This window comes from Thermothielavioides terrestris, chromosome 5 (genome assembly GCF_000226115.1).
Source record: "Thermothielavioides terrestris NRRL 8126 chromosome 5, complete sequence".
Taxonomy (NCBI): domain Eukaryota; kingdom Fungi; phylum Ascomycota; class Sordariomycetes; order Sordariales; family Chaetomiaceae; genus Thermothielavioides; species Thermothielavioides terrestris.
Window position 1 is genome coordinate 3,625,237 of NC_016461.1, and position 27,663 is coordinate 3,652,899.

Here is a 27,663-nt window from a genome sequence, read left to right on the forward strand (position 1 = left end):
ACGTCAATACTCTAAGGATTATAACTATATATTCCTCTACTAACATTTTATCATTTCTAGCTATAAGAAGCTTCTTTTTACTAAACTTATAGATAATAGTATATATAGCATTGAGGATTAGGTACTTTTTTATTGACTATAATATCCCTTTAGAGAGTATAGTAGGTAAACCGATAATAAAATCTATAGTAATAGTATAGAAAGGCTATAGCAATATCCAAATTAGCTAAAGGTCTCTAGGCTTTGATTCTCTTAAAGTCTAGTTCTCTTTATATATAGGGCAATACTAAATATACTTATATACTATTTAGCGCTTTTAGTTAAATATAAATACTAAGAGGTTCGCTATTATATTGTCTATACTAAAGTAGTAAGTATTATTATATACAATAGTAAGAATGTCTTTAATATAGCTACTAGGGATATAAAGCTTCCTCGCTCCTTTATAGTCAATATAGTAGAGGAGACTATCCTTTAGTTCGTAGGGTCTAAGCTATAGCTTTCGGTACTACTTTCTTCGTAGCTCTCCTTCTCGCTCTTTATATTCTCTCTACTTAGCGAGCTTCTTAACTTATTCTTCTATATCGTAGAGACTTCTAATAATCTTATTATACTAATAGTCGTTGAGGTAAGCTATAGTTAGCTTAGCTTTAAACTCGTTATTAATAACTAGTTCGAAGGTACTAGTATCTATAGTATAGTATTCCTTAGTATTAATCTAGGTAATAGACTAAATGTCCTTTAGTTCGTTAATAGCGTCTTAGGTTTTATTAAAGGTATCCTCCTTAAAGGTTAGTAAATGTAATAAAGCGTTTAGTACAACGTTGAGCTTTCCTAGTATATAGAAGATATTAAAGTCGAACTAAGATAGTTAGTTTATAGCGTTAGCGAGCTTTAGATTAGCCTTTATAAGGTCTATAGTAGCGAGAGATATATACTTTATAATACCTCTAGTCACTATATAGTCTATTAAGATGTTTATAGAGTATTACTTTAATTATACTATTTTCTAGAGCTTTTTAACTACCTATATAACAACGGCAACTTCTACTTCTATACTCCTATACTTCCTTTCTACGTTGGAGGTTAGATAGGAGAGGAATATAATAAGCTAGATCTCGCTACTTAGGATATCTTAGCTAGGGATACTAGTATTGTCCTATTTACTATAGAGTTGAAAGACAATTGCTCTATATCCTTTACTACTTATATTGAGCTTAATAAATAGTAGCTTATTAAGATAGTAATAATATAGGAAGTACTACTTATATAGGTATTTTTATAGTAGCCTAAAGGACTTTAGTTCCGCTAGTATAGGCTTAAATTTAGCGTTTAAGGTAAATGCCTTCTTAGCATTCTTCGACTTAGCGATAGAAAAGTCTCCGTTTACTCTCCCTTAGGCAAGGAGTTTAGTTTTATAATCCTATAGAGGCTACGCTTTCGCTATATACTATAGGATACCCTTATATAGCTATCTAGCTATACTAAGGTACTACTCTAAGGTGTTAAAAGTATTAGAGAACTTGAGTTTCTTAAATATAGTGATCTTATCGTCTATTTTAGCTACTTCTTCGCTATTGACTATATAGCTAAGAAGTCTTACTAATAGGTAGGTTATAAAGGATTTTTCTACTAAAATATAAATATATACTTTATTAAGGATATTAAGAAATATCTCGATATATCTAAGATACTCCTCTATATTCTTACTAACGATAATAATGTTGTCGATATAGATATATATAAAGTACTTATACTTATAGAATAAACGGTCTATAAAGCGCTATATAAAAGCTAGTAAGTTTTTAAATCCTATTAGTATAACATTTGAGCATTCTAAACCTTTAGGATTAATAACTACTATATAGTTATAGTATTCTTCTATAACTAGAAGCTAGAAGAAGAATCTAAAGGCGTCGAATACTATAAAGATTATATTGCCTATTATTATATTTATAATGTCGTCTTAGTTAAGCAACGGATATATATTTGGTACTACCAACGTATTTAGAGGCTAGAGGTCTACTATAGCTCTACCTTTCGTTTTTCTAGCAACTATACAATAGACTATAAAGACTAAGCAAGCGATAGGGGTTAGCTAGTCTATAAAGTCTATCTTTCCTTATATATATAGTTTATTATATTCTTTATTAACAATCGTTTAGTCTTTAGCGTTTAGTAGATAAACCTAAATAGGCTTAAGCTAATTTTACTATCTGTTGATAAATAGAATTTTTATCTTCTAATCCTTTAGTATAGGAACAATGCTATAGTTATAAAAGACGTTATACTTATCTAGTAGTGCCTTTATCTTTTCTATATACCGTTTGTCCCTATTATAGACGTTCACCTCTACTACTAACTTAATATATAGGATGTCGTCTAGTCTCTCAATACTATAGGATAGCGTATAGAACTCCTGCTTAATAGGTAGCTTATACTTATCCTCTATTAGTATCTCTATTATTAGTTTCTTACTACTAAGCTTCTATTGTATAGTTGTCGTTATCTATATATATTTATTATCTATAACGTTATCCTAGGTCTACTATATAAAGTTCTATACCATTGCCTAAATATCCTCCTCTAGGCTATACTAGAGGAGGTGTCTAATACACTATCCTTCGACAATAGTAATTAGGTGAGCAGTGTTATTCTTTATAATAGCTTAGTATATACTTTTTATATCTATAATAGCGTCTAATATACCTTCGATATATAAAGCGAAATAGAGCTTACGTTTCTAGCTACTTAGATTATTGTCATCGATATCTATAGGCTTAAATATAGTCTCAATTAGGTATTCCGTTATAGGTATAACTATTATAGTGTTTATAGCTTTCACTTTCTAAATTATTCTTTTCTATTCTATATATACTCTCACCTTTATATTGTAAATAGATTAGAAGTAATAGGTAGATGTATTAAAGTTAATCTTTACTCTGTTATAAAATATAAAGTTAGTTCCAATCAATAGTTTTACTTTTAAACCTTTAATAATATTAGCTATTATAGTAAAGTAATTGTCTATATTAGTACTATAGACGATTCCTTAGATATAGAAGTTAAACTCAACTTACTTCTTGACTTTGGTATAGGCTCCAACGCCTTTAATAAGGTATAGCTTTATATTAATCTAATATAGGTTCTTAGCTCATTTGGAGATAAACTTCTTATCAACGAGGTTAGTATTGCTATTTATATCGAAGTAAACCTCAGTGCCTAGCTTACCTAGGTTCGCGCTAATATTAATTATAAAGTATATAGCTTACTTGTCTAATGCTTTTAATAGCGGTATATAGGGCTACACTTCTATAATCTATCTTTCGATTAGTATAAAGTTTATATCTTTACTATTAAGCTCGTTCTTATTGTTACTAAGGTTACGCTAATGGTCTATTTAAGGTTATATAGGTTTATACTTATCTTCGTTGCTATTGTTAGCTATATATTTAAAAAGCTTATAATATATTATAAAGACTTTACTATAAATAGTATATTGCTAAATCTATAAGAGCTATTATAGTAGTTTATTCTAACTTAGTCTAAGCTAGCGAAATATATAATATAAATAGTAAAAACTATTAGCTTCTTCGTCTTCTAATTCCTTGTCCTTAGCTTTAGTATTATATTTATCGACAAGAATATACCTAGTCTTTTCTAGTATTTTACAATAAAGGTTAGCGTCTTCGTCGTCTCCTATTACTATAATCTTATTATAGTATAAGAAGGTGCTATCTTCGAACTACTTTTTATATATATATATTCGAATTTATTAGAGTCGTCGAGGTTAAAGTAGTCTTCCCTAGTTACTATTATCGCCTTGTTTTTAGCCGTTGAATAGTCTAAGTCCTTCTTTATAATTATTAAATAGTTAATATCCTCTTCTATATCTAATTGTATTATAGAAGTTTTAGTTACTAAATAGCTATACTTAGTTACTATCTCTATATTAATTGTTTTTAGGTCACTAATGTTTGTTTCTACCTCTTCTCTAATAATTGCGATATCCTCTTCTGCCTCTTCCTATCTAGAAGGCTCTACTATCCTCTTAGTCGTCTCCTCGTCCTTCGTCGTTGTACTCTATATCTATATTATTAGTAATAGGATTGTAGCTAATAATATAGCCTTTGGCGATGTCCTAGCAGAGTTTGTCGTTAACGATATATACTTTAGTATTGAAAATACTAAGGAATATACCTATCTCTATAGTTATATTTAGTTTAGAGTATAGTTAACGAAGTTCTAGATAGAGGTAGTTGTATAGGCGTATTAGACGTTGCTCTTCAGTAGTATCTCCCTAAATATATATATATTTAAAGTATTCTATAGCGAATTTCTAGACTAGCTTGTCTTTATAGTTGTTCTTTATAGTATATCGGTTTTCATTTAGCTATTTTTCTACTTTATATCTTTTAATATTAAACTCTTTTTTTAAACGTTTAGTCTATACTTTTATAGATATAGTTAGTACTACCTTTTCTATAGCAAAGAGCTACTATTTATACTATTATAGCACTAAGCTTTAAAGTAGAGTCTATATCTCTATATATAGGGTCTCTTCTCTTACTAGGTAGTATCTAATAATCTAATCTACCTATTTAACCTAAAGGTTAACGTCTTTATAGTATAGCTACTATTTATTGTACTATAGGTCCTAAGGTTCCTTAGACTTATTCTTTATATTTAGCTAGAAGAGACTAGTGTCTTAAATCTTCTATTTCGATATAGGTATAGACGGTTATAAAGACGTAGTACTTTCGTCCTTAGTTTTAGGCTAACGGTCTTCTATACCTATAGCCCTATTCGCCTTTTCGATTATAACGTTTAGGTTCTCTATTATTCTAGCTATCTAAGTAAAAAAGTCCTATATAGCAAAAGTGGCCTAGATGTCTATAGCTCTAATAGCTTGTCTAAAGGGTCTAGCTCCTTGTCTAAAGAGTCTAGCTATTTATCTATATAGTAGGCTTAGTATCTCTTAGAATAGTAAAGAGATACTAGAATCGACTAAACTATCTATATATTCCGTTCTAAAGTTTTAGATAACTATACCTAGTCTAGGAAGCTTAGATAGGTACTAGGATAGTTGGCTAGATATCTATAGCAATAGCTAGGAAACCTAGTCAAAAGCGTTAATTAGCTAAGCTATTAGAGATAATAGGTCTTTCTCTTTAGGTTATTAGTCCTAAGATAATAGATCCTATAATCCTTTTAGCAGTCTTTAGTAATGTCTATCGAGATTATAGCTATTAACAGTATAGGTTTTACGTCCTTATTAAGAAATAATTAGTATATCTTAGAGCTCTAGTTACTCCTAGAAGATTAAGCTTAATAGAGTTGCTAGCTAGTTCTTAGTTAGATTATATTTAATTCTTACTAATATTTCTAGTAGTATAGCTAGTCCTAATTATTAATCGTTAGTCCCTTAAGGCTTCAAGGTCTCTAGTAGTCCTTAACTCTTTAGTACTAAGGTCTTTAACGTTTCTTAGGTTAAGTCTTTAGTCTCTAAAACAGTGTCTTTAATCCTAAGGTCTAGGATAAGGTTCTTATTGATAGTAGCTTAGAGTTTATATTTAATAGTTGCGAAATAGGCGTATAAAATATAGTTGTTAAATATCTAAGAAGAAGGATACTCTAAAACGTATAGTTCTTAAGTATATCGCTATATATAGTTGTCTCCTTTTAATATCGTCTTAAAGGATACTATAGCTACTAGGTATTTAAGTTTCTATAAGCTAATACTAGTGACCTACTAAATATTGTAGATAACCCTAAAGTCCCTAATAAACTTAAGAGTCTACTATATATCCCTATAGACGTTTACGTTTATAGGACTTGACTTCGTCTAGTTCCTAACACTTTAAAGGTACCTAAGGTTAGGCTAACAATATTAGCGAAACAAACTAGTTTATTATATAATACGTTTCCTAAAGTTTACTCCCTTAAAAAGGAGTATTATCTACCTTAGGCGCTACTTTATATAACTTACTAAATGTAACTTATAATATCTTATAAATTGAACTTTGCTCCCTTCAACGGGAAGCGAATAGGTTTAAATCGTTAATAGGCATTACTTGTTATATATAGATAGTACTTAGTAACTATCTAGCGGTAAACGTATAAAGGTAAGAAAGATCAATGCCTCTTAGCCTTGTTAGCTAATAAGGCGGCACTCCTAAACACTAGTATATATTACAAAAGTATATTAATGTAGTCTATCTTCCTACAAAGGGGTTCCGGGTAAAGTTCCCTTTTTAAAGGAACGCTCGTCACCCCTGACCGCGGTACGGTCATGGGTGCCCTTGCCATAGTTGCGTGTAACACGGTGCCTGCGTTGTGCCCCCGGTACCCGCGTTATGGCCCTGGTGCCCACAGTATGCCCCCGGTGCCTGCGTTGTGCCCCCAGTGCCTGCGTTGTGCCCCCGGTGCCCACAGTATGCCCCCGGTGCCTGCGTTGTGCCCCCGGTGCCCGCGTTGTTGCCCTAGTGCCCACAGTATGCCCCCGGTGCTCACAATATAGCCCCGGTGCCCGCAGTATAGCCCCGGTGCCCGCGGTATGGCCCTGGTGCCCGCGGTATGCCCCCGGTGCCCACTTGCCTGCGGCTAGCCCAGGTGCCCAGGCACCTGCGTACGGCCGGCCCAGTTCGACTATGCGGCGGCGTGGCCCACGATGCGGCGGCGTGGCCCACGATGTGGCGGCGTGGCCCACGATGTGGTGGCGTGGCCTACGATGTAGGCGCGTAGAGAAAAAGAGGAAAAAGGAAAACAAATCAATTAGGAAGAGAAAACAACAATTGGAAAATGATAGGGTAGAGCTAGACCAATCAAAAGCAGTAAAAATATCTTAACAGCAATGTACCCTGCAGCTGTTATTTGTTAACAGATATGGAAGGTGGATAGCAATAACAATTAGTTAAGGGAGACCCCTGTTTTGCAGCTTAAATGACCATCGCCTTATAGCAAAATTGAGGGCCGTTGTGTAGTATATATATTAGATGAGAAACCTCATTAGAACCCGGGCGGGTGGTTGGTGTTGCGTTTGCCTAGCGGCGCTAACTGTATTAGGCATGAGCAGGCGCCTTTTATTACCGTATTAGGCATGTTTCAAAGTTCGGTTGCGTGTCGCTCCCGCCATCACCCTAGCCGCCACTACCAGGTAGTTAACGACGCCAACCAGCGAGAGAGCCGGCAGTTCTGGTGGTGAAACAGAACGCCTTGCAAACAGATTGGTCTCCCGTGCTCTGTACTGCCATTGGCACACGCTCTCCCTAATACCGAACCACCTTCCAAGACAAAAACTGCACCTGTCGCAACGCGCAGAAGCAAGCAATCTGGCCGTGCAGATTCCCCTCTCTAATCGGGCACCTCCAGTCAGCACTTTCCGCCAAGCAGCAGCAGCGCCTGCTCGGCATCCGCCTGCCGCAGCTCGGCCGTCACAGCCCACGGCCCCGCGTAAGTCGACACGGCGCGGCCACGATGACAGCGAAGACAGACCGCAAAGCAAACGGTTCCCATTCCTGTGCGTGACCGGGTATCCGGAGACCGAGCCTTCACCTGTGGGGGCACGTGAACTCTCCGAGGCTGAAGTCGAGGGCCGCGATGGGGGGCCACAGGACGACACTACGCGTTCGTGCAGCATGAGAGCGTTATGGGGCGAGGCCAGACCGCCCATTTGAAACGGCCGATTGCTGCAAACTAGCGCAGGCAAAAGCCGAGCAGTAAAGCACTAGGTCGGCGCCCTGAAGTGTGGTTCAAGGATGGATCTGGCTGCCTTGCGAGCTAATCGAATAATCCGACCGACTGACCGAAACGGCTGCTTTCAGCACCCGAAGACTCGAATCACCGGCGCAATGCGCGCGGCACTGGACCAACGAAGCCGTGTTAGCGAACCCAAAGCCCCCGCAGGACACTCTTGTCAGTGAAAGTCCGGACACAAGGCCACAAGTGGAACAGATTGGCCGCTGCGGACCGGGAGAGATGAAGGTAGGGTCCTTCCTTGCCCATGTTCAGGCCAGACGACTTGCTGTGAACGAGGCCGATGGTGGTTCTTGAGCACCGGCGTGCGGGTTAGCCGTGGTGTCGAGCCCGCCACGAGGGGTGACGTTCCCGGCCAGAGAAGAAGACGGACCGTTTACTCGTCGGTCTTGGACCGCCCAAAGCACTCATCGTGCAGGTGATGCTGCCACCCGGCGACGCCAACGCTGCCGTCGGCTTCATGTCCTTCGGCCAGGCGCTGGGCGGCATCGCCGTGTGTTCGGCGCCGCCGGTTGCGTGTTCCAGACCCTGGCCGCCGTTTACATTGCCGGGGTCCTACCGAGAGCCTCGCCCGCCGAGATCCAGGCCGTCATGGCCGGCTCCAACAGCGCCTTCTTCCGCGGTCTCGGCCCGGTGCTGCGCGAGCTGGTCGCCTGCGCCATCACGTGCGCGCTCGCAAGGATGTTTGCTGTCAATGTTGCTGCTACGTTCGGCTGTGATGTTTGTGTGGTTGCTTTTTATGAGCGTGAGGTTGTTTTGTTTTGTTTGGTTTGGTTGGTCGACTCCGCCCCTTGCTCCTTCAGGGGGTGGCGGCTCTTGTTTATAACAGCGTACAACATCCATCTCTCCCCATTCCATCCTTCTTTGGTTCGACTCTGTACTGGCTCATCCTGGCCTGTAGCGAAAAAGGCTTTGGACTTAGAGCGGAGCGCTACCTGTAATGCTCCTTTTTGGGGCCTCGAGGATGACGTTGTGTGCGAGTGGGGAGGCTCGGGCCTCCAAGGGATTTCCAGTATTATAAATGACCATCAACGCTTGCACAGGATCTCCACAAGCTGTTGGCCTGCGCAAAAAGTGGCAGTGAGGTCTTGCAAAGCGTCTAAACATCACATTGCGAAAGAGGAGAGAGCCATGCTCAGCCACTGCGCTGCGTGGAATGACGACTAATCGGCCGATCGCCGAGGACGTCCGTTACACCTTTGACGACATCCATGTAAACGTGGACGTCGCGAACCACCCTTAGTCAGAGTTAGGTTTCCGTGCAGAGTGCAAAAGAACCTGAGAGGCTTCAACGTAACCTTAGTTGAACGTGAGCCTGCTGTGGCGCTGTTCCCCCCGTGACAGCTCGCGAATACAAAGGTTCCCCTGAACCTCCCTCAACTCAGTCTCTCTTTGGCCACTGACGGCTTTCCTTGTTGAGCAGCTTGCAAGATCGCATCCTTCCATTGGCTGAATGATCGTATGAATGAGGAGCTCACACATACGTGGCGTGCCTGCCTTACCATTGGGGCAGGCAACAATGGGCAGCTGCCCACTTCTTGCTGCGCGCCAGCCTCGCCTTCCGTAATGCCATCCCCTCACGGGCTGCAAACCCACCCACACGTTCGAAAGGCTGGGCTCTCCGTCGCACCGCGTCGATCACCACATTGCAGCATCTGGCGTGCCCTAACTCGGGAAGCACGGCAGCAGAGATACCAAGTTGAGTTCTACAGAGCTGCAAGGTCCCGTCCCTGACAGGCTCTGTTACAGGGAAGTCTAGTTCTGCTTTTCCTCCTTTTTTTTCTTCTTCTTTTTGTCAAGGACATCGAAGCTCAAAAATTCCAAAACTGGCGAAGAGAACGCCTCGGCAAAGGAGAGAGTCTTTCAACACGCGACACAAAAAAGTGTATTTCCCCCCTTCAGCCATCAGTGATAGCCGCCAGACTGACCCAGGTGCAGTCCCAGGCGTTCAGACAGACCGCGAAAATGTAATGTGCCTTGGCTGCCGTAGGCGGCGAGTCGAGCCCCAACCTCTTTGGACCAGCGACGCATTCATCGGGCGTTTCCCTTCCCCTGGTCAGCTCAGGATGCGGGCGACTTCAGTGGTGCATGGTGCCCCGGTCTCTGTTCCGCAGTGTCCTTAGCACTGGTCCTCAGAGGAAAGTCTGTTTGCAAGCAGTACTTCGTCTGTCCACTTGGCCGGATTCTAAGGACAGTCGCGCCTTTGGACTCGTGGCCGAGCGTGGGAAGCTCGAATGGTTCGGTTCGCAACGCGTTGAGCACCGGCTGAACTGGCACCCAGTTATCTCGAACCCTCATCTCATCTCCTTTCCGCCCGGTGGATGTGCTTGGTGCGCGAACCACGCCACCGACATTTCCAACTTCCTGTTTCACTTCTCTCAAAAGACAATTGCGCCCTGCTTCGGTGTGTCCCTCGTGTCGGGCAAAAAGATCGCAGCACATTTCGAGGCCAGACCCCGATTCCGAACCTGCATGTGGCAGGCGCACTTTAACGTGCATTAGCCAAGCAGCTCAAAAGACCCAGAAGTCAAGTTATTGGTTCAGCTGTACCTATCTGAATGTGCGAGATTGTCTTCTGTGCATCGCCCCAATTACATCTTCCAGATGCGGAAAACACAGTGGCCGCCTCGTAGGCGGACTCAACAGGCAAACCCCCCGCTACGTCCGCGACCCACGGCGAGGGCAGTTGGGCTTCAAATATCTGACTGTTAACTATCCGCCCGCCTGCTGGCATGATGCTCGGAGATATAAGGAGAACATGTCTAGCACACTGTCATCCATCTCCACGCTGCCTGAGTTTCTTCTGGGCACACAATATGAGACCCTTCATCCCAGGAACCCGCAGGAACGCACGGAAGAAGCCCGATGCGGAGTGGGAGGCACTCAAGTCGGACATTCTTGAAAAGTACGAGACCCCCATGTCCGTCGAGGCCGTCAAACTCTGGCTTGAGCAAGAACATGGCTTCATTGTTTCGTAAGCCTCACTTTGGGGATTCATCGCTGCAAGATACGATCTACTGACTTGCTTCCACAGAAATCGGCAGCTGGGCCGTCGAATACGTGACGTGTGGGGGGTTAGAAGGTACAGACCGAACAGTGCTCGAAGGAGATCTTCGCCCGAACTGCCGCCAGCCCAGGGAGAGCCTTCCGGCATTGGCGCCGTGCCTGTCGAGGAACACGGATCTGGCACACACGCGCCCTTTGAACAGCAAACCCCCATTCACGCTCTTACTGCCGCGCCACGCTTCCCTCCCGCGTCTCCCGATTCGCGGTCGTTTCCTGTGCAGTCGCAGCCCAGCGTCCCACAGCTTGATTCCCCAGACGCCAGGCTTCGGTATCGCAGGCTTGCTGAAATACTGCGCACCCTCGGGGACGCCCACTCTTCCTTCATCTTTCACGCTGCGTTGTGGGATGTCGAGCATTTGACACCAGATATCTACACGTGCGTCCGCACCGCTCAGACGCAGGCGCAGGCTGACAAGGCTCGGGAAATGCTGGCTTCTATTGGAGACATCTGCTCTGAGGATGAGGACTCGTGGATTGCCGTCACCGTTGACCTGTTGTTGGCCCACACGTACGACCGGGGGCCGGATCAGGTCGACGCCATCGACCTTATCAAGGACACCATCAAAGATATCATCGACGACAACCAGGGGCAGGCCAACCTCCGAAGGCTTGCCAAACGAGGTCCTCCCCTCGACGTGCCCGCTTACAGCATCCTTAGCGCGGCACTGGCTCGGTACAATCACTGCTTGGACCTTGAGCATGGCGACAGGTTTATCAACGCTCAAAGTGTTCTGGAGCAGTTCGTCGACCAGCACATGACCACCGACCCTCGCCCTGACCTTGACGTCCTCCCGTCTTGCCTGCGATGGTGTCGAGACGTTTTGCGCAGAAGCCCAGCCACCGCCCCTGACGTCGGCGGCGCTGACGAAAATCCTGTCGCCGAGGCCTGCTCCGTCTTGTGCACCCTCTGGCATTCGTGGCTGGCCTTCGGTCCGCCTCACTCGCCTCTCGACGTCGCCGCTGCCGACCGCGACCCTTCACTGGCGCCGACGTGGTCCGACAAAGTCGAGGCGCAGCTGGGCATCTCCGTCACCGAGTTCTTGGGCGCAGTGGTCTCCATGATCATGGCCGAGGCTCCCCGGCCTGAGATTGGCGACGAGAAACAGCCATTGCTGGAGAGAGCCCGTGCTGGCGCGAGCGAGCTTGCGGGTCTGAGCTCGGAGGCCCTGCTTCGGCGGTTCCTTGACCGGGTGCGGGCTATGAACCAGCCGCTTACGGTCCCGCCGGACGGGGAGCACGGCTTTTATTTCCAGAACGGCGCCGTCGATACCGGCGTCATTGCGCCTTTCCGGGACTTTGCCGCCAAGACTCTCGGGATTGACGACCTGCCTGCTCTTGAACCCGGTGTGGTCGTGTGCCCTCTTGTGGCGACAGATTCGGAGCAGCTTACGTACGACGACATGGTCTGCCTCTTTGAGGACTTCCAGGGTGGCGGCCACAATTACCAGCTGGGCTGACAACGAACAGGACTGCGATGACGGCAGCAGCGAGGTCGGCGACGTGTCCATGCCGTCCGGTTGGCGGATGATGTGAGCTGGATGCTTATTCTGTTGTGCGGCTTGGGAGGTGCCTCCAAATGCTAGGTAGGTACAGAGGACATGAACAAGTTTCCAGTTGTTTGGATATCCGGTATACGCACTCTCGGCTGTTAGAGTATGGATGATATTTCTTTCCTTGGCTTCCAACTCCTCTACTGACAGCTTTCTAGGCCTGTGTTGGTGTCTTGAGGGGCTGTAGACATATGGGTGAGGATAGTGAAGAACTCGAAGACTTCTCTTCTCTCGTTTTAATGTTCGTTGCACCTATTGCTCCCAATCTTCTGTCCTCCCTGTATAGTGCAGGCTGCATACCAGCCAATGTTGGGGCTCGCCTGAGAGGAGCTTCCCGCTTTGATGGAGGTTAGAAACTGAGTTCATCTACAGTGCCTCCCACAAAACCAAGTCTCTACGTGCCGCCCGATGTGAGCCGTTAGCTAAACGATGTCTGACTAACGGAGAGATAGAAGCAGCAGAGGTGCGGACTCACCACAGCTTGAGGTAGAGACAGAACACTGGGCGTCTGGCCTCCCCAGCTTCTCAACCTCGGAGGAGAGGAATACCAGTAAACTGGCCAACTCACGTATTTTGTGCCTTCCCGGCAAGAAAAACACGAGTCACACAATCCCTTGCTGCACGCATTCACTTCTTATTTCCTCCCCCCTGATGCGTATCCCCCTTAGACGCAGCCCGAGCCCAAAACACTCCCCCTGACTCAAGTGTGTGTTGTGGGGGTGGTGCCGTCCGCCAGAGCAACGAAGGTCTAACACGCGAGGGTGGCTTCCCCCCCATCAGACCCGACAGACACTACTTTCTCTTTTTCCGGGCAATGAGAATTACCCCCCCTTTCGACAGTCGATACCGTGCCCAATTCGGACCCCGATGTCGCAAGCTGTGGCTCCCTTAATCCTGTTGTCACTGGGCATGGCCGGTCAATCTCATTCGCAGCGATCGAGTTGGAACTCTGGATTTCGGGGGGGCGTTGTAAGTTAATGTGGTGAGTCTTATTTCAGCACCTCAAGTTGACATGGTTCGGTGAGTGTGGATCCCAGACAGGTGAGTAAGGTGGTCTTCTGTTTGTTTTCAAAGCCGCCCCTGAGCTCAGGGTCATTGTTGTGCGCCGCCTTAGAGGGGGGTTATCCGGGGAGAGCGTCCAGCTGGACGAGTCGATAGCCGGTTCCCACGTAGCAGCCCGGTGTTCTCTCGCTGGTCTGGGGATCTACGGCCCATCCCACGTAGTTAAGCCTCCCAGTTCACCACTCTCTCCGTAACCCGGGCAACGCTCCTCCTCCCCTGAATGTCGACGAGGTGAGTAGACGACGGCGGTCCATCAGGGCGGGTTGACATGCTGGACGGGAAGACGAAGCCGGATTCTCACAGCGTCAAAGAGCCATCGAGCAGAGATGGGGAAAAAAGCGTCCATTCTTATATCTGTCTGTCTACGACCCGCACGTCATTCCATACAGCCGACGAGCTGCAGCCACGGCTGATATTCCCGTCCCATCACCTCGCAAGCCCTTGACGACGTCACCAGCTCGCCAACTCTTAATCAACGCAAGACACAGCCGCGTCGTCTTCAAACAGTACAGCATCCAGCTGCTTCTTTAGCCAGATAGCCAAAGCTCTCCAGTCGGGGGAGGAAGGGCCGAGGGCAAGGCTCTGAGGCCGCGGCTATCAGGCATAGAGGAGCGGCGCACAGCCGCGCGGGCCAGGACAAGACCTCCCCCCCTCATTCAGCCTGCAAGGCTGGGAAAACAAAGCATCGCGCCCAGCCTGGAGAGCGGGAAGTGGGAAGCAGCCGCTCGGCCACGTCTCACAGGTTGTGGCAGGGAAAGAAGGAGCGGCGGGTGAAAGAGGCGGCCGGCGTCCCTCGTGCCATCATCTCACACGCCCTGTCCTCCAAAAATCCCGAGCACGGCCAACACATCCAGTGTCAGAGAGTGGCTCGAGGCTAAAAGCGGCCAGGTGCCAAGCGATGCGAACAGTTTCCAGACCTCACACCTCTGTCTGGCCTCGGGACAGCAACCGACGACTGAGCAACGCCGGCGGAATCACCACAGCTGAGACGCCCGCGGCAAGTCAGCTGACTGACTCTTGCTTGCCATGCACTGACAAAGCACCGAGAACCAAAGACGCGAGATCATGCGCTCCGTCCAACGACGGCAGGCTTCTCGAAGGCCTCGAGCCAGCCCTGTCCCTGCCGTCCATCCCACCGTCCGTCCCCTGCCGGCCTGCTGCTGCCCGTCGGCAATGCCGGCGTGTTCCTTCCCACGTAGCATCCGATCAGATCTAACAGAGTGAGAGATCTTGCATCTTGCATTTGCATTGTTCGGGATCGGGGATGCGTCCCCATCCGTGTACCGCGTGGGCGAGCAGGGATGGGGGGTTGGGCGTGCATCCGGTTTCCACCCTCACCCCTTGCTCTCTCCGCCGTTCAAACAAGATATTGAGATCTGAGTCCGCTTGGTACGAGTTCTACCGTTGCAACCGACCTCGAAACGGGGGAGAAGCGGGCTGGCTTGGGTATGGGACTGTAGGTAGCCAGCGGTGTGGACGTAGAGAAGGAAAGAGAATGGGAGATGCAGGACTGCACAGATCATCATACCAATACGACGCTGGGCAAAGGAAGGGGAGGGCAGAGGGGGGGACATGATCAGCCTCCCATCGAGACTTGATCAGACGAAAGGGTCGTCTGCCGGCCATCTGACATGCAAGAAGGCTTCTCGAAGATCGACTGGCCCTCGGGCAGGAGTGCGCAGTGGTCCAGGGCGGTCCCCCCCCGCGACCCGAGCTCGCGGGAAGATGGTAGCAGCGACGGAATCATGACTGGATAGGCATGTGGGCATTCCAAAACACGGATCTGGTCTGGGAATGCCGGAGGGTGTCTCCCTGTCGTCAACGACGGAGCTTCACCTGATTTAGCAGCCGCCTGTCCCTGACCGGATCGGGGTTTATAGGGCTGAGATATGACCGGCATCTCCATGCCAGGCGCAACTGAATGAGCAGGACAGCCAGACAGCACTGAGCAGGGCTTTGGGGGAAGGAATTGGAGATCTGACCTCTTGTCAAAAAAAGGGGGGCTAGCGTCAGGGGAGAGACGGCTCACAGTTAGCCAGCGACCTGACACGAGCCACAGACTCTGCATGTGTAAAACGGAGAAGTGATCAGTTCCCCGGCTCAGACTCCTCTATCTGTGCTTGCCCATGCACGTCCAGACATTCAGTTCGCTCAGGTCCGCCAGCGCGTTACCATCATAGCAGATAGGATGCAGGGCTTCCAACTTGGAGGCCAGCACACCCACAACGCGTCACGCCTGAGCATCACCCACAAGACCATAACACCAGAATGAAAAGGGGTATCTTCTAGAAGGGATGTTCCGAACATCAAAGAAGATCCCCACCAGACAACTGATGGCCGGCAACGTGGCCCTTGAAACGGCAGCAATATCGTAGGAGGATGCTCACTTCATGCGGCGGTCCCGAGCGGCTCTCTCACTCACTCTTACTGTGCAGGGCAAGGGAAGTTCAGACGAAAGAAAAAGAAGTGTGGACGATCAGATGGGGGAAGAATGCCCATACTGTGGTACGGCGCACAGTCGGCCGTCGGCAGAAGCGATGAACGGCCGTTTGATCGCCAGATCCGTCTGATGACGTTATCATTTTGTCTCCGAGGAATCATTGCGGGGAAAGAACCCTGCCTCCTTTCCCGCTCCCCAACTGGCACACGCCCAAACGAGTGTTGGGGCGACGTTGCTGTTTGGTGGCCGCGCTCGGCAGCGGCAGCGGCAGCGGCAGCATCTGCAAGGCACAGGCAGATTCAAAACACAGACTGTGTCAGTCCCGCTAGCGCGCGGCCGACAGCAAAAAAGTAACTTCGGATGCCGCCTTTGGCAAGCCGTCACTCGACGATTGCAGACCCCCAGCGGCCCATAGAAGGGAAAAGGGTAGCCATCGATGCTTGGAGAAGGAAGGGTCTGTCACTGAGCATGCAAGCCCGGTTGGGCTGTGTGTGTGTGTCTCTCTGAGAAACTGCAATGATGCGCCGTCCACTGGGACTGAAGAAGCTATCACGATGCTTCCAAAGGCCACGCGCATCTGCCTGCCTGAGGGTAGAGGACGGTGTATGGAGGTCGGGATCCCTGCACAGGGTGCTGCTCCGGCCCCAGATCGATCGACTCGGAGAAATGCCCGTGGGCAGAGGAGGTTTGGGGTTCGCTTCGAGGTCGGCATGGCAAACGGCACTTGGGCGCGGCCCCATATCGGTAACCTTCTTTCTCGGCAAGGGCTACTGAACTGATGCTCTCGCAGCCAAATCCTCCGGGTCCAGCGCGTCTGTGAGGATGGGCTTCTGGTTCCCTTACCCGCCGGCCCCGCGATTTGCTTCACGAGACGAGACTTCGGAATACCACCCAATTCTCCTTCCCCCGCAGCCAGTCCGACTTACACTAGTGTAGTGTATACTACTAGTTAAGCTTTGCAGATCTGACAAGTGCCGTAGAGGCCGAAGGGATGGAACTTCAAGCGGGGCGTCCTGCCGCATTCAGCCATCTCCGTGTTCGCTGCAGCCACCCCCGGGGCGAGAGGACGACAGGGGATGACGGCGGCCCCGGGGGTAGTTAAGCTGTTGCCGAGTTCATTCCCCGCGAGGCTGAATGAGCGCGGGGCGAGCTTGAGATCGCGCGTCAACGGCGAGCGGGAGGATATGTTTTGCGCTTGACTCCTCTGAGCTTATTTCCAGCTGTCTCCAAGCCCCTGCTTGCTTCACGATCCCCGATCGGACTCGGGCGCCGCTCTGTCGCGCGATGACGAGCTAGCTGGTGAGCAACATCCAATCACTCAGAGTCCCTGTTGTAAGTAAGGATCGGACCGCCTTTGTGGTGCAGAAGGCCCCGAGCCAGGCCGTTCCCCATCTGCCGAAGGCGTTCAACTAGCGTCTGTCTTGCCTGAGGTGTCCTGGGTCCGAAGCCATGCATTGTCTCCTCCAACGTTTATTGTTTGTTGCTGGGGCGAAACGCCCGGCCGGGGCAGCGGGGTGGAGCTTTTGAGCGAGGAAAGGCTGGTTCCAACCACGGCGGCGACGTCACAAATTGCCCGATAATAAAAAGTAATCTGGCATCGCACACCACTTCCGGCGCTATACCCCTGGTGCGGTCGGGGGTGAGGCAAGCTCAATCAGATCGAACAGCTCTCAACGCAACCGTTGAGACGAACGTTCTGGCCCGCCTGCCCACTTGTCAGGCACCTTCCCAGCTTTGATGGAGGAGAAAGGCAGCATGACTGTGCTGGTTCGGGTGCAACAGCCAACTTCTCGCTGGCCCCCGGCACGTGGTTTCAATGAGCACGTCTCTCCCTCCCCCCGGCATGATCAACACGGGATTCGAGACCGCTGGCTTCAACCAAAGCGATTGGTAGTGCGATGTGCGTTGGCATGTGGTACTCCACTGCCGTCCACAGCTACCAGATCCGAACGGGTTGGAGATATAGTGTACGCTGCCACTACACTAGTGGCGAGCCTTGGTGCCAAGGTGAGGTTGCAGTGTTTTTGACCAGGTTTCCACCTTCCCCGGAGTGTACACTTACTGTACTTGCCTGATATCCGCAGGCCAGGATCCAGCTCCAACATGGTCGCGGGATCGCCGCCTGCGGTTCTCATGCCGGGAGCCATTTGGCTCAGGGCCGGAACCATGCGCGGTGGCCGTTGCGGTTTTGCGCAAGATCTGCGCCAGTGGAGCCCGGAACGAGCTTCGACGGCGACGGAGCTGTCGGCCTCCCCGAAGAGTTCGGGCGCGTACACTAAGGTGAGGTGTCGTCCGTTGTATGCACGTATGTAGTGTACGGAGTACCGTCGTTAGCTGAACGTCAAGGCGGCATGGTGCCGTTGAAACAATGCCGGGGGCCTTGGGTCTTGGCGCGGGGCGCATCTGTTGTGGGCCGAGCTGCTGTGTTGACCACGAAAGGAAGGTGAACTGCTTCGAAAAATGATCAGGTCCGGCTACCCGACACGACTTTTCGGTTCAAGCGGGGCGGGCGCGCAGCGCTGGGGGCGACGGTGGAAAAGCGGTCCCCGTTCCGAACCGCACCAGCGGGGTGCGTTAAGCAAAGATAGAGTGCAACAAACTCTTGCCCCTGACATCGAAAGGCTTCAGTTGGCTTGCCCGCAAAGCATGCACCTGGCTGGGTGCATGTTCCGCTCCAAAGGAATGAAATGGAGGGCAGCCAATCTGACGTACCAGATTGTCACCATGTGACATCTGTCCTGGGGGACTGCAGAAGTGTTTTCGGAGGATGTTGTGAGTGTGGAGTAAACAGTCTCGACAACGCCGCAAAGCCATGCAGCAGCGGCTGAGTGGAGTGCATAGAGCGCGGGATTGCGGTCGGTAACTGCCGATGACACCGCACTGGGCGTTCACTTCTCTCCTGTTTCTTCCACGCCACCGTTCCCAGCCAACTGCTGTAGTTCAGACCAGAGGAAGTGGAAGGTTATCTCGCAAAACAGTCCCTTCACAGTAAGAGAGAGGCTTATTTCCTGTTTCAGGCTAGGCTGCGCACGGAATACACTAGGGTACCGAAAGACGTGAATGGATGGCTGCACAGGGTTTAAAACCTTCTAGAAAGCGACTTGACGCATACCACAGTAGTGTACGGAATACACCCATGCCGCGTGACGGAGGTACATCCATAACCACTAGGAAGGTCCACGAGTTATGTATGTGTTCTGTAATGTGAGTGACAAGCGGAGGAAAGGACACTCTAGTGTAGGCGTGATTGGCTTCGCTCTTCTGGTCCCGAACGCTCAAATCGTGATCAAGGAGCGTCCTCGTGTATGCACTTCCAGCAACCAGAAGTTGCGCTCTGGTGGCTCGACGAGGAACGAATCGGTGGCTTGGTGAGCGCGAAGTCCAGAGATGATGTGCACAAATGCCTGGCCAGGAACGGCAATCTCCACCCCCTGCTCGGGCCAAAGGCAGACGGGGTTTCGGAGCAGCACTCCAGGCCATGGGGCCTCGGTGAACGCGCCTATTGGGCGCGTGCTCGCTGGGAATCAGTTGGCGCATGGCCCGGACATGGATGCTGGCGAATCAGAGGCGCTCCGGCCCCTTGACGGTGAGCGAGATCTTGCTTGCACGTGGAGTTTCGGACCGTCAGCCGAGCGTTGGGGGAATGCGCCACGCCGGCAAGGGTGGCCGGGGGCCGCCAAGCCCCCAGAGGATCTGGTGGCGTTAACGTCAGTCGTGTAATTGTCACTCGCTTTTTCCCCATGAGTGTTACTTAACAATGACTAGTCCTCGATGAAAACGAAGCGCCGGCCAAGCAAACAAACTGACAGAATGGCTACCTGAGTCAGAAGAACCGTGATAAGTGCCGTCAGGGACAGAAGCGGAATGCGACGCGAGCGGTGAGATGGCGTCTGGGAATCCCCAGCTCAAAGTGTGGGGAGTGGAATCCTGGACCAGGCCGACTTTGTGCAACTGTGAGCGGCACTTGTGGAGGGGTTCCGAGCCGTCTGCTCCGCCTGTACGCAGTCACGCATGGCCGACAGTGCAGCTGTGCCCAGGTGCGGCAGGCGCCTTCAGCTGCTTCCAGGAAATGCGGAGGTTCCCAATCATGGCAGTCCAGACCGACACCAAAGTAGTGTAGACTACTGTGTAGGTAGTGCATGGCGTAAATCCGGTCCACGAATTATACTACTGTGTAAGAGGCGGGACCTCGATTGGCACGCGTCGGAGGTTTTGTCGACCAGGCAAACGGTGTTCTTTCCAGATGGCGGCGCCGCAAGGACAACAAACAGCCTTTTGATGCTTTGTCAGCTATTGCCAGGGGGACCCGAGGAATCAAGAGCAGCCCCGAAGACCAACGGAGCCAGGCAGTGATGTTTTCCTTGGCACACCGGAGGACAGTCATCGTGGACAGAAAATGTTAGCACCAACGACGTGGTTTGGTTCCGGAGTAAGATGCTCAAACCATGGCTCTTCTTAATTGGTTCCGGCGATCGGATTTGTTGTTCAAGTAGAGACCACACCCTCTTCGCCCTTTTTTTCGGCCGATAATTGACGACCTAAGGTTCGGATATTGCTCTGCCGTGCGGGACCGAAAGTTGAGTCGAGGTCGAACCACGATGACCTGCTCAGCTGCTCAGTTGCTCCGCAATTTCGAAAGGCGTTGTCTGCGAGCCCGTCCGTGGACTGACGGGCTTGGACTACTGTGGTACTGTGTCCACGTTGTTCTGGAAGTCTGGGGTTTGAAGAGATTGGCGTGCCATGTGGGCACTGCCAAGCAATGGATTTGCTGGTTGTCAATGCTCTGGAGATTGCGGAGGGGAAGGAGCGAGGGTGGGATGCCTCGCCCACGGTTTCTCCTCGTGACATGAGTGTTGGGTGTTCCTGCCGTCTCCGACTCCTGTTGAGATGTTGCTGCGATTGACGATTCAATCCAAGGTTTGCACTGCAAGGCAGCTGCGATGAACTGAAAGCCCAGCCCGTCGCTTTCGTGGACCTGGGTTTCCAGGCTCCAGCCTGACTCGGGCTGCTTCCTTCCTCTCTCCTGATGATTCAGCCAACTGATCATGCTCAGAAGAATCGGAAGCGGCGCCCCACATTGGGGGAGTTGAGGAAAAGAGGGCCCGGCTTTGCTGTTAACCCCCCTTGTCAAGCCCCCTGCCGGCCATCTGCCGTGCTCCGTCAACTCCTCAACGAGATGGGCAAGGTTCGACATGAGCTAAGACCTCGAAGCTCACTAACAAATATTCTTGCGACGCTTCTAACCATCGGTGTGCCCGTCTTTTGACATTGCCTCCGCGGATCGTCTTCCAGGTTCGTATCCACCCAGAGTTGGAGACGAGTGTGTTCGGCGCCCCTGACTGTCGGGAACGGTCAGACCAACAAGGGAGGTAATCCCTTCCTGCTTCTGTCCCTCGGAGCGCATACACAGTGCTACCATATGCCTTCGTCCGGACAGGTACATAGCAGCAGGCCCGACAACGTCATGCCGCCGCGATGCTATCGCAACGGAATAGGAGGCGCCCCATTCCGCCATGTATACAGTACGTTAGCATCGCCCATCTGTGCGTTGGTCACGGCCATCTGCTTTTCGGTTCCATATGCCCAGAAGCGAACCTGACGGCGGTTGGCTTAAGCGACAGGGGCCGCATGTCTGCACTGCAGTGCAGCGGAGGGTGTGCAGTGTGCAGTACATGCATGTATGTGCAAGTTTCCATCGGCTCGACCCTCCTGCAGTTGTCCCGAAGAAGGCGTCGATGGGCGTCAGACGCAACAGCGGCGAAGGATAGGTAGCCCAGCTGATGACCACTGCTCCGGTTCGGCCCCGATTCTCCAAAGAACTCCCCCCAGCATGACCCCAGCTTTTCAGGCACCGCCGCCTGGCCATGACCCCATTGACAGCGATGGGATTCCTCTTTCGGCGAGACGACCGCTGTTGGGGGCACTGCCAAGCCCACTGCGGACAGGGATGGCGCTGTTCGGCACCCACCAACATTGGGCTTCTCCGCTGCTTCTAGCGCCGCGTCGTCCGCCGCGATTCGTCGAACTGCTTTGGGGTGGAGGCTTCGAAGATGCACCATGGAAGCCATCAAGCGCACCATTCAAGGTGGACCGCCCCCTACCAGAGAAGACTGCACGGTACTGTGTACACTTGATTGTGGGAGGGGAGAGTGTCAGCGCCGGTGGCCTGAGTCGTCAGTGGCAGAGGCTGGTAACTCGAGAGCGCGTCGCTGCGTTGGCTCTATCGAACTCGGGCATCATGGAATGCGCTTTGATGCCGCTCCTATCACCTAGTCACAACACGTACGGGCCTGGTGATGCCGCTACTCGGTATGGACAGACGGCGGGCGAAAGCTCCACCGTGAGCACTACCATGCACTAACCACCATGGCAGCTGTCAGAGCCCCCGCCAGAAAGCCGACCCATGTCTGGCATTGCTCCAGGCAGGCCTGCTTGTGGAAACAGGACGAGGCACCCATATAAGTCATCCTCACCCAGACCCTGACAAGGCGCATTCCCCAGAAAATCCGCTGCAGTCACCTCTCCGACACACGCCCCGCGTCCGCACACCGCGCCCACCCGCCCCCAAGACGACTCCCGTCCCGCCGACATATATTGCCCTCGCAATATAAACTTGATACTTGATATTGTGCTGGACCAAAAAGCGTCGCCCCCTGCCGCTCATTGCGTCCGGTCTCACCCACAACGCTTCTCACGGCTCTTCAGAGGTGCATGCACGCCAAGCCGACGGACACACAAACACAAAGTGCGCCGAGAGGCAGGAACAGCGAAGAAAAATTACCGATTTGCCCACTTGCTCAAATCGGATATCCCTTGGCCCTTTTGGCACTACGTGCTCGCTCCGACCCCCTCTTTGGCATTCTTCGGCACATCGCTCGAGGCTGAGACGCGCTGGACAGCAGCGCAGCACCCTGGCCGTCCGGGGCAGAGACAAAGAGACCTGAGAACACGTTATTTCTCAGATTCGCAGCTCTGGGCGGTCGAAACGGTGTGGCGAGCACAGAGCGGCTGGCTCAGGCCAAAAGTCAAGCGGTTCTTTTCCCTCGATCCGTATTCCGTCCGTAGGTAGGTGCAAAATCTCATTTCCCCTGTCTTCCCCAACTTCTCGTCCTCGGGGAGGCTCGTTTCCATTCCGTTGCGCGCCACCACCCCCCTCTCAACCCCCTGCCGGCTGGCTGCCCGTCATCCAGGCACCCCTACCCACCCCCCTCCCCCAGTCCGCTGTGCGATGCTGGTACTGCATCCATCGTGCAGTTGGTCGTGCCGCGCCCTCTCACACCCGCGCGGATCCCCTCTCAGAGTCTAGGCGTCTGTCAATGCTATCCCAGTAGTGTAAGGCGCCCATTAATGCTCATGCCTGTTACTGACCTTTCCCCACAGGGAAGCTGAAGCTCACTTCGGTCCGTCTGACTGCCGTTCTCCAGTCCGGGCCCGGCAACTCGCCTGCGTGCTCCGCCAAGAGCTCGGATATAGATAGCTCCCACCGCCCATCGTCGCCGTCAACGGCCCTCACCTGTCGTCTCCCCTCTCCGACCTTGACGTAGCAGCGCTTCAACCAACTGCCCGCATTCGCTAGAAGCCGCTCCGTCTTCATATGTTCTGATTCGCAGGTCTTGACGACCGACCTTTTGTTGGTAACTAATCTCACCCCACGCCCTCCGTTGTCCCGGCCTCGTCTTCAATCAAGATGTTGTCGAATCCGCTCCACCGGTTCTCTCCCTACCACATCCCCTCTACCGCGCTGCTCTCCAACGGCCATGTCCCCGCCAGCCACCTCCACGCTGGGCTCGACACGCTCGCGCCAGGATCCCACTACGCGCTCCAGCAGCTCCAGCAGCACGTCGGCGCCCATAACCCGCACCTCGCCAGGACCGGAGCTCAACCAAAGCACAGGCAGCACCCTTACGGGCCCGCCGCCAGAGCCGCTGGCGCAGCGGGACCTATCCGGAGAAGGATCAGCAGAGCCTGTGACCAGTGCAATCAACTTCGGACAAAGTGTGATGGCCAGCATCCCTGTGCGCATTGCATTGGTGAGACCGAGTTGTACACTCCACGGATGAGCGACGGCTTCTAACGTTCAGTAGAGTTCCAGCTGGGCTGCGAATACATCCGAGAACGCAAGAAGCGTGGCAAGGCCTCCCGGAAGGATCTCGCACAGCAGGCTGCCGCGCAAGCCGCCGCCGCCGCCGCAGCGGCAGCCCAGAACGGCTCATTGAAATCCGAGAACCAGAGCGCCGAGAATGGCCAGTCAACTGAGAGCCGGAGTGACACCCCTGCCGCCACCAAGCCGTCCTTGACCGTGTCGACCGAGCAACCACCCAACTCGGACAAGAGCATCAACGAGATGGCGGACGACAGCCTCCGGGGCCAGAGGACGGGAAGCATGGAGACGCTGGGTGAGTTGAGCGCCCATCCGGGGCACATGCCGAGCCATACCGGGGCTCTCGACAGAGACCATCTCGACAGCCCAACGGCTCTGGATCTTAACGGATACGGCACCGTTCACGCTGCATACGACCGGCCTATGGGCACACACATGATGGGAGGCCCTGCTCATACGCCCTACGGTTCCAACCAGGGAAGCATGTCCAGCTATCCCGACCTGCCGTATGCGCTGCAGACACAAAGCCCCACCGGCTACTCCGCGGGCGCCTCGAATGGGTTCCGTCTCGCGAACAGCCCTCTCAGCGCCTATCCCATGGGCGGAGAGACGGCATCGCCTGGTGGCTGGATGAACATGTCGTCTCCGCCGCCCCAATTTGCTTCGCATGTGCCGCAGAACGGCTACAGCCACGCGAACCTGCGGTACCCGGTGCTGGAGCCCCTGGTTCCGCACCTGGGCAACATCATCCCTCTATCCCTTGCCTGCGATCTCATCGACCTCTACTTCTCGAGCTCGTCTTCGGCTCAGATGCACCCAATGTCGCCTTACGTCCTGGGCTTCGTCTTCCGGAAGCGGTCGTTCCTGCACCCTAGCAAGCCCCGTCAGTGCCAGCCCGCTCTGCTCGCGAGCATGTTGTGGGTTGCCGCACAGACGAGCGACGCGCCTTTCCTGACCAGCGTCCCCTCGGCGCGCGGCAAGATCTGCCAGAAACTTCTCGAGCTGACCGTCAGCCTCCTCAAGCCGCTCATCCACACGCCGTCGGAAGAGGCGTCACCCGTCTCGAGCCCCATTGTGGATGGCGTCGCGCTCGGCGGCCTGGGCGTGGCGCTCCCGGGATCCATCAGCATGGAAACTCTTACTAGCGAGTCGGGAGCTTTCGGGGCGGCCGGCACGCTCGACGACGTGGTCACCTACATTCATCTGGCGACGGTGGTGTCCGCCAGCGAGTACAAGGGAGCCAGCCTGCGATGGTGGAATGCCGCGTGGTCGCTCGCTCGCGAGCTCAAGCTCGGCCGCGAGCTACCCCAGAACGCGCCTTCGACTCGCCAGGGAGGTTCGGCCGATATCGACGGCGAAGACGGCGGCGGGATGGGCGGTGTCCCCGGCGTCATCACTGAGGAGGAACGCGAGGAGAGGCGGCGGATCTGGTGGCTTGTTTACATTGTCGACCGCCATCTGGCGCTGTGCTACAACCGGCCCCTCTTCCTGCTCGACATCGAATGCGAGGGCCTGCTGCAGCCGATGGATGATACGGACTATCAAAACGGAAACTTCCACGCCTACGCCGACCCGAACGTGCTCGCCTCGGACCAGGAGGCCGGCCGGAAGAGCCGGGTGCGCGGGCCGTCGTTCGAGTGCACCGGCCACAGCATCTTCGGCTATTTCCTGCCTCTGATGACCATCCTGGGCGAGATCGTCGACCTCCATCACGCGAAGAACCATCCTCGCTTCGGCATCGGATTCCGCTCATCCCGCGAGTGGGATGACCAGACGTCCGAGATCACGCGCCACCTCGACTTGTACGAGCAGAGTCTGAAGCAGTTCGAGCAGCGTCACCTCAGCCTCAACGCGCAAGCGCAGGCTGCCGACGAGAAGGCGGCCGAAGCGGCCGGCGTCCCCACCGCGAACAACGACCTGCCGGGCACACCGTCCGGCCACAGCGTGCACAGCGTCCACACGACCTCGAGCCGGATGACCGAGAGCGACATCCAGACGCGGATCGTCATAGCCTACGGCACGCACGTCATGCACGTGCTGCACATCCTGCTGACGGGCAAGTGGGATCCCATCAACCTGCTCGACGACAACGACCTCTGGATCAGCAGCCAGGGCTTCATCACGGCCACGGGCCACGCCGTCAGCGCCGCCGAGGCCATCAGCAACATCCTCGAGTACGACCCGGGCCTCGAGTTCATGCCCTTCTTCTTCGGCATCTACCTGCTCCAGGGCTCGTTCCTGCTGCTTCTCATCGCCGACAAGCTGCAACTCGAGGCCTCGCCGAGCGTGGTCAAGGCGTGCGAGACCATCATCCGCGCGCACGAGGCGTGCGTGGTGACGCTGAACACGGAGTATCAGGTGTGTCTTTGTCTCGGTCACCTAACCCGGAGAACGATGAATGCTAACTCGCTTTTCTTTCCAGCGCAACTTCAGCAGAGTCATGCGCAGCGCCCTCGCACAGGTCCGCGGCCGCGTGCCCGAGGACCTCGGCGAGCAGCACCAGCGCCGGAGGGAGCTCCTCGCGCTGTACCGGTGGACGGGCGATGGGACCGGTCTGGCGCTGTGAGCTGCTTGGCCTCCCTTTCCTGCCCCCCCTTCCTCCTGATTATACCTCCCTTTTCTCTCTTCTCCTAGGAGTACATGATGCTCAATTGGACTGGCTGGTCGATATGTGGGTTTTGCTACTTTCCCTTCCTCTCCTCGGCGTTTTCCGGCTTTGCTTGGCTTTGTTTACTGGGGAGGGTGTCCTTAAGGTTACCAAAACCAAAACGGCAACGGTGGGGTTGTTCTTACGGGCTTGGGTGAATTTTTGGTTCCCCGGAAAGGGGGGTATGTCGGCTCGTCAGGGTGTTGTCTACAGGACGAATGGATGGTCGGAACGGGCCGGACCGGACCGGACGTGCGCGGATGCTGGACGATTCTGATGCCTCAACGACGGAACGGGAGGTTTGGCGTCCCTCGAGCCAGGGTCCGTTACGTGGTGGACTCTGACATGGTTCTTCTCTGCTGTGGGCGATATGCGTTATTTTGGATACCTCAAGTTTTGGCCTTATGGGGTTTGGAAGGAGTGAAGTTTGCTGTTTTGCTTTTGGTTGCTTTTGGCAAGACGGTTTCAGGGCTGGGGGTCGCGAATGAACAAATGCTGTGTAAGGTAGATATTGTGTTATGTATAGTTACTGCTCTAACTAGCTAAATGACGATGCAAACTCTGGGTGCACAACTCGAAGACTTCGTGACTAACGTGGCTAAGGGCTGAAGGGTTTGCTTGTGTTTTACAGGCACCTAGTGCTGCTGTTGAGGCACAGAGCATGAGAGAGGGATGCGTGGCTGGTTGGTGTCGGTTTATGCAGAAGATGTCCTCCCTGGGTTCATCGCCCGCGAGTTGGTGGGTAAAGTCACCTTGACGACCTTCTGGTTGATCGGCTCCTCCTTGCAGGGACCAAAGACAACTCCAAGACTTCACACCCATACTATACAGAAGAAGCTAGCGAGCTTCAAAGTGACCGCTCCTCCCCGAGGCAGCCCGCTGGTTTTCGAAAACTGGCCAGCGACTGGAAGATACCGTGAAGCTTGCACAACCCCAGCTAGTTGTTCACTCTCCGTTGCCCATGTGCACGAGGGGGCTGACTGCCCGCCCACCGTTTCGCTGCTCGGGGAGGCAGAACGTGGTATTGACGAGCAACCGGGTT

General features: G+C 52.1%; 6 protein-coding genes across 6 annotated transcripts; 4 read left to right on the top strand and 2 right to left on the bottom strand.

Annotated features, from left to right (window-relative positions):
* Positions 1-1,492: 1,492 nt before the first annotated feature.
* On the bottom strand, positions 1,493-1,744 carry THITE_2057917 (uncharacterized protein; the record flags this gene model as incomplete). The annotated part of the gene is made up of 1 exon (XM_003657060.1): positions 1,493-1,744. A coding segment is annotated over one exon (252 nt), but the record flags the coding sequence as incomplete, so codon positions are not given.
* A 4,812-nt stretch (positions 1,745-6,556) lies between these two features.
* Positions 6,557-9,726, top strand: THITE_156659 (uncharacterized protein; the record flags this gene model as incomplete). The annotated part of the gene is made up of 6 exons (XM_003657061.1): positions 6,557-6,574; positions 6,644-6,732; positions 7,376-7,626; positions 8,115-8,248; positions 8,281-8,475; positions 9,694-9,726. 6 exons carry the CDS (start codon positions 6,557-6,559, stop codon positions 9,724-9,726), a joined length of 720 nt encoding a protein of 239 aa, XP_003657109.1.
* Positions 9,727-10,571: 845 nt separating this feature from the next.
* THITE_2152081 (uncharacterized protein) lies at positions 10,572-12,611 on the top strand (the record flags this gene model as incomplete). Its single annotated transcript, XM_003657062.1, has 3 exons — positions 10,572-10,729; positions 10,790-12,404; positions 12,530-12,611. 2 exons carry the CDS (start codon positions 10,572-10,574, stop codon positions 12,276-12,278), a joined length of 1,647 nt encoding a protein of 548 aa, XP_003657110.1. The 3' UTR covers positions 12,279-12,404; positions 12,530-12,611.
* Positions 12,612-14,604: 1,993 nt separating this feature from the next.
* THITE_127241 (uncharacterized protein) lies at positions 14,605-15,135 on the bottom strand. Its single transcript, XM_003657063.1, has one exon. The coding sequence runs from the start codon at positions 15,005-15,007 to the stop codon at positions 14,768-14,770; it is 240 nt and encodes a 79-aa protein (XP_003657111.1). The 5' UTR covers positions 15,008-15,135; the 3' UTR covers positions 14,605-14,767.
* Positions 15,136-17,976: 2,841 nt separating this feature from the next.
* THITE_114562 (uncharacterized protein) lies at positions 17,977-19,679 on the top strand (the record flags this gene model as incomplete). Its single annotated transcript, XM_003657064.1, has 6 exons — positions 17,977-18,153; positions 18,342-18,442; positions 18,994-19,061; positions 19,115-19,241; positions 19,320-19,459; positions 19,639-19,679. The coding sequence occupies 6 exons, from the start codon at positions 17,977-17,979 to the stop codon at positions 19,677-19,679; spliced, it is 654 nt and encodes a 217-aa protein (XP_003657112.1).
* Positions 19,680-22,865: 3,186 nt separating this feature from the next.
* Positions 22,866-27,281, top strand: THITE_2122523 (uncharacterized protein). The gene is made up of 5 exons (XM_003657065.1): positions 22,866-22,938; positions 23,254-23,903; positions 23,958-26,332; positions 26,397-26,645; positions 26,728-27,281. Exons 2-4 carry the CDS (start codon positions 23,561-23,563, stop codon positions 26,538-26,540), a joined length of 2,862 nt encoding a protein of 953 aa, XP_003657113.1. The 5' UTR covers positions 22,866-22,938; positions 23,254-23,560; the 3' UTR covers positions 26,541-26,645; positions 26,728-27,281.
* Positions 27,282-27,663: the final 382 nt, after the last annotated feature.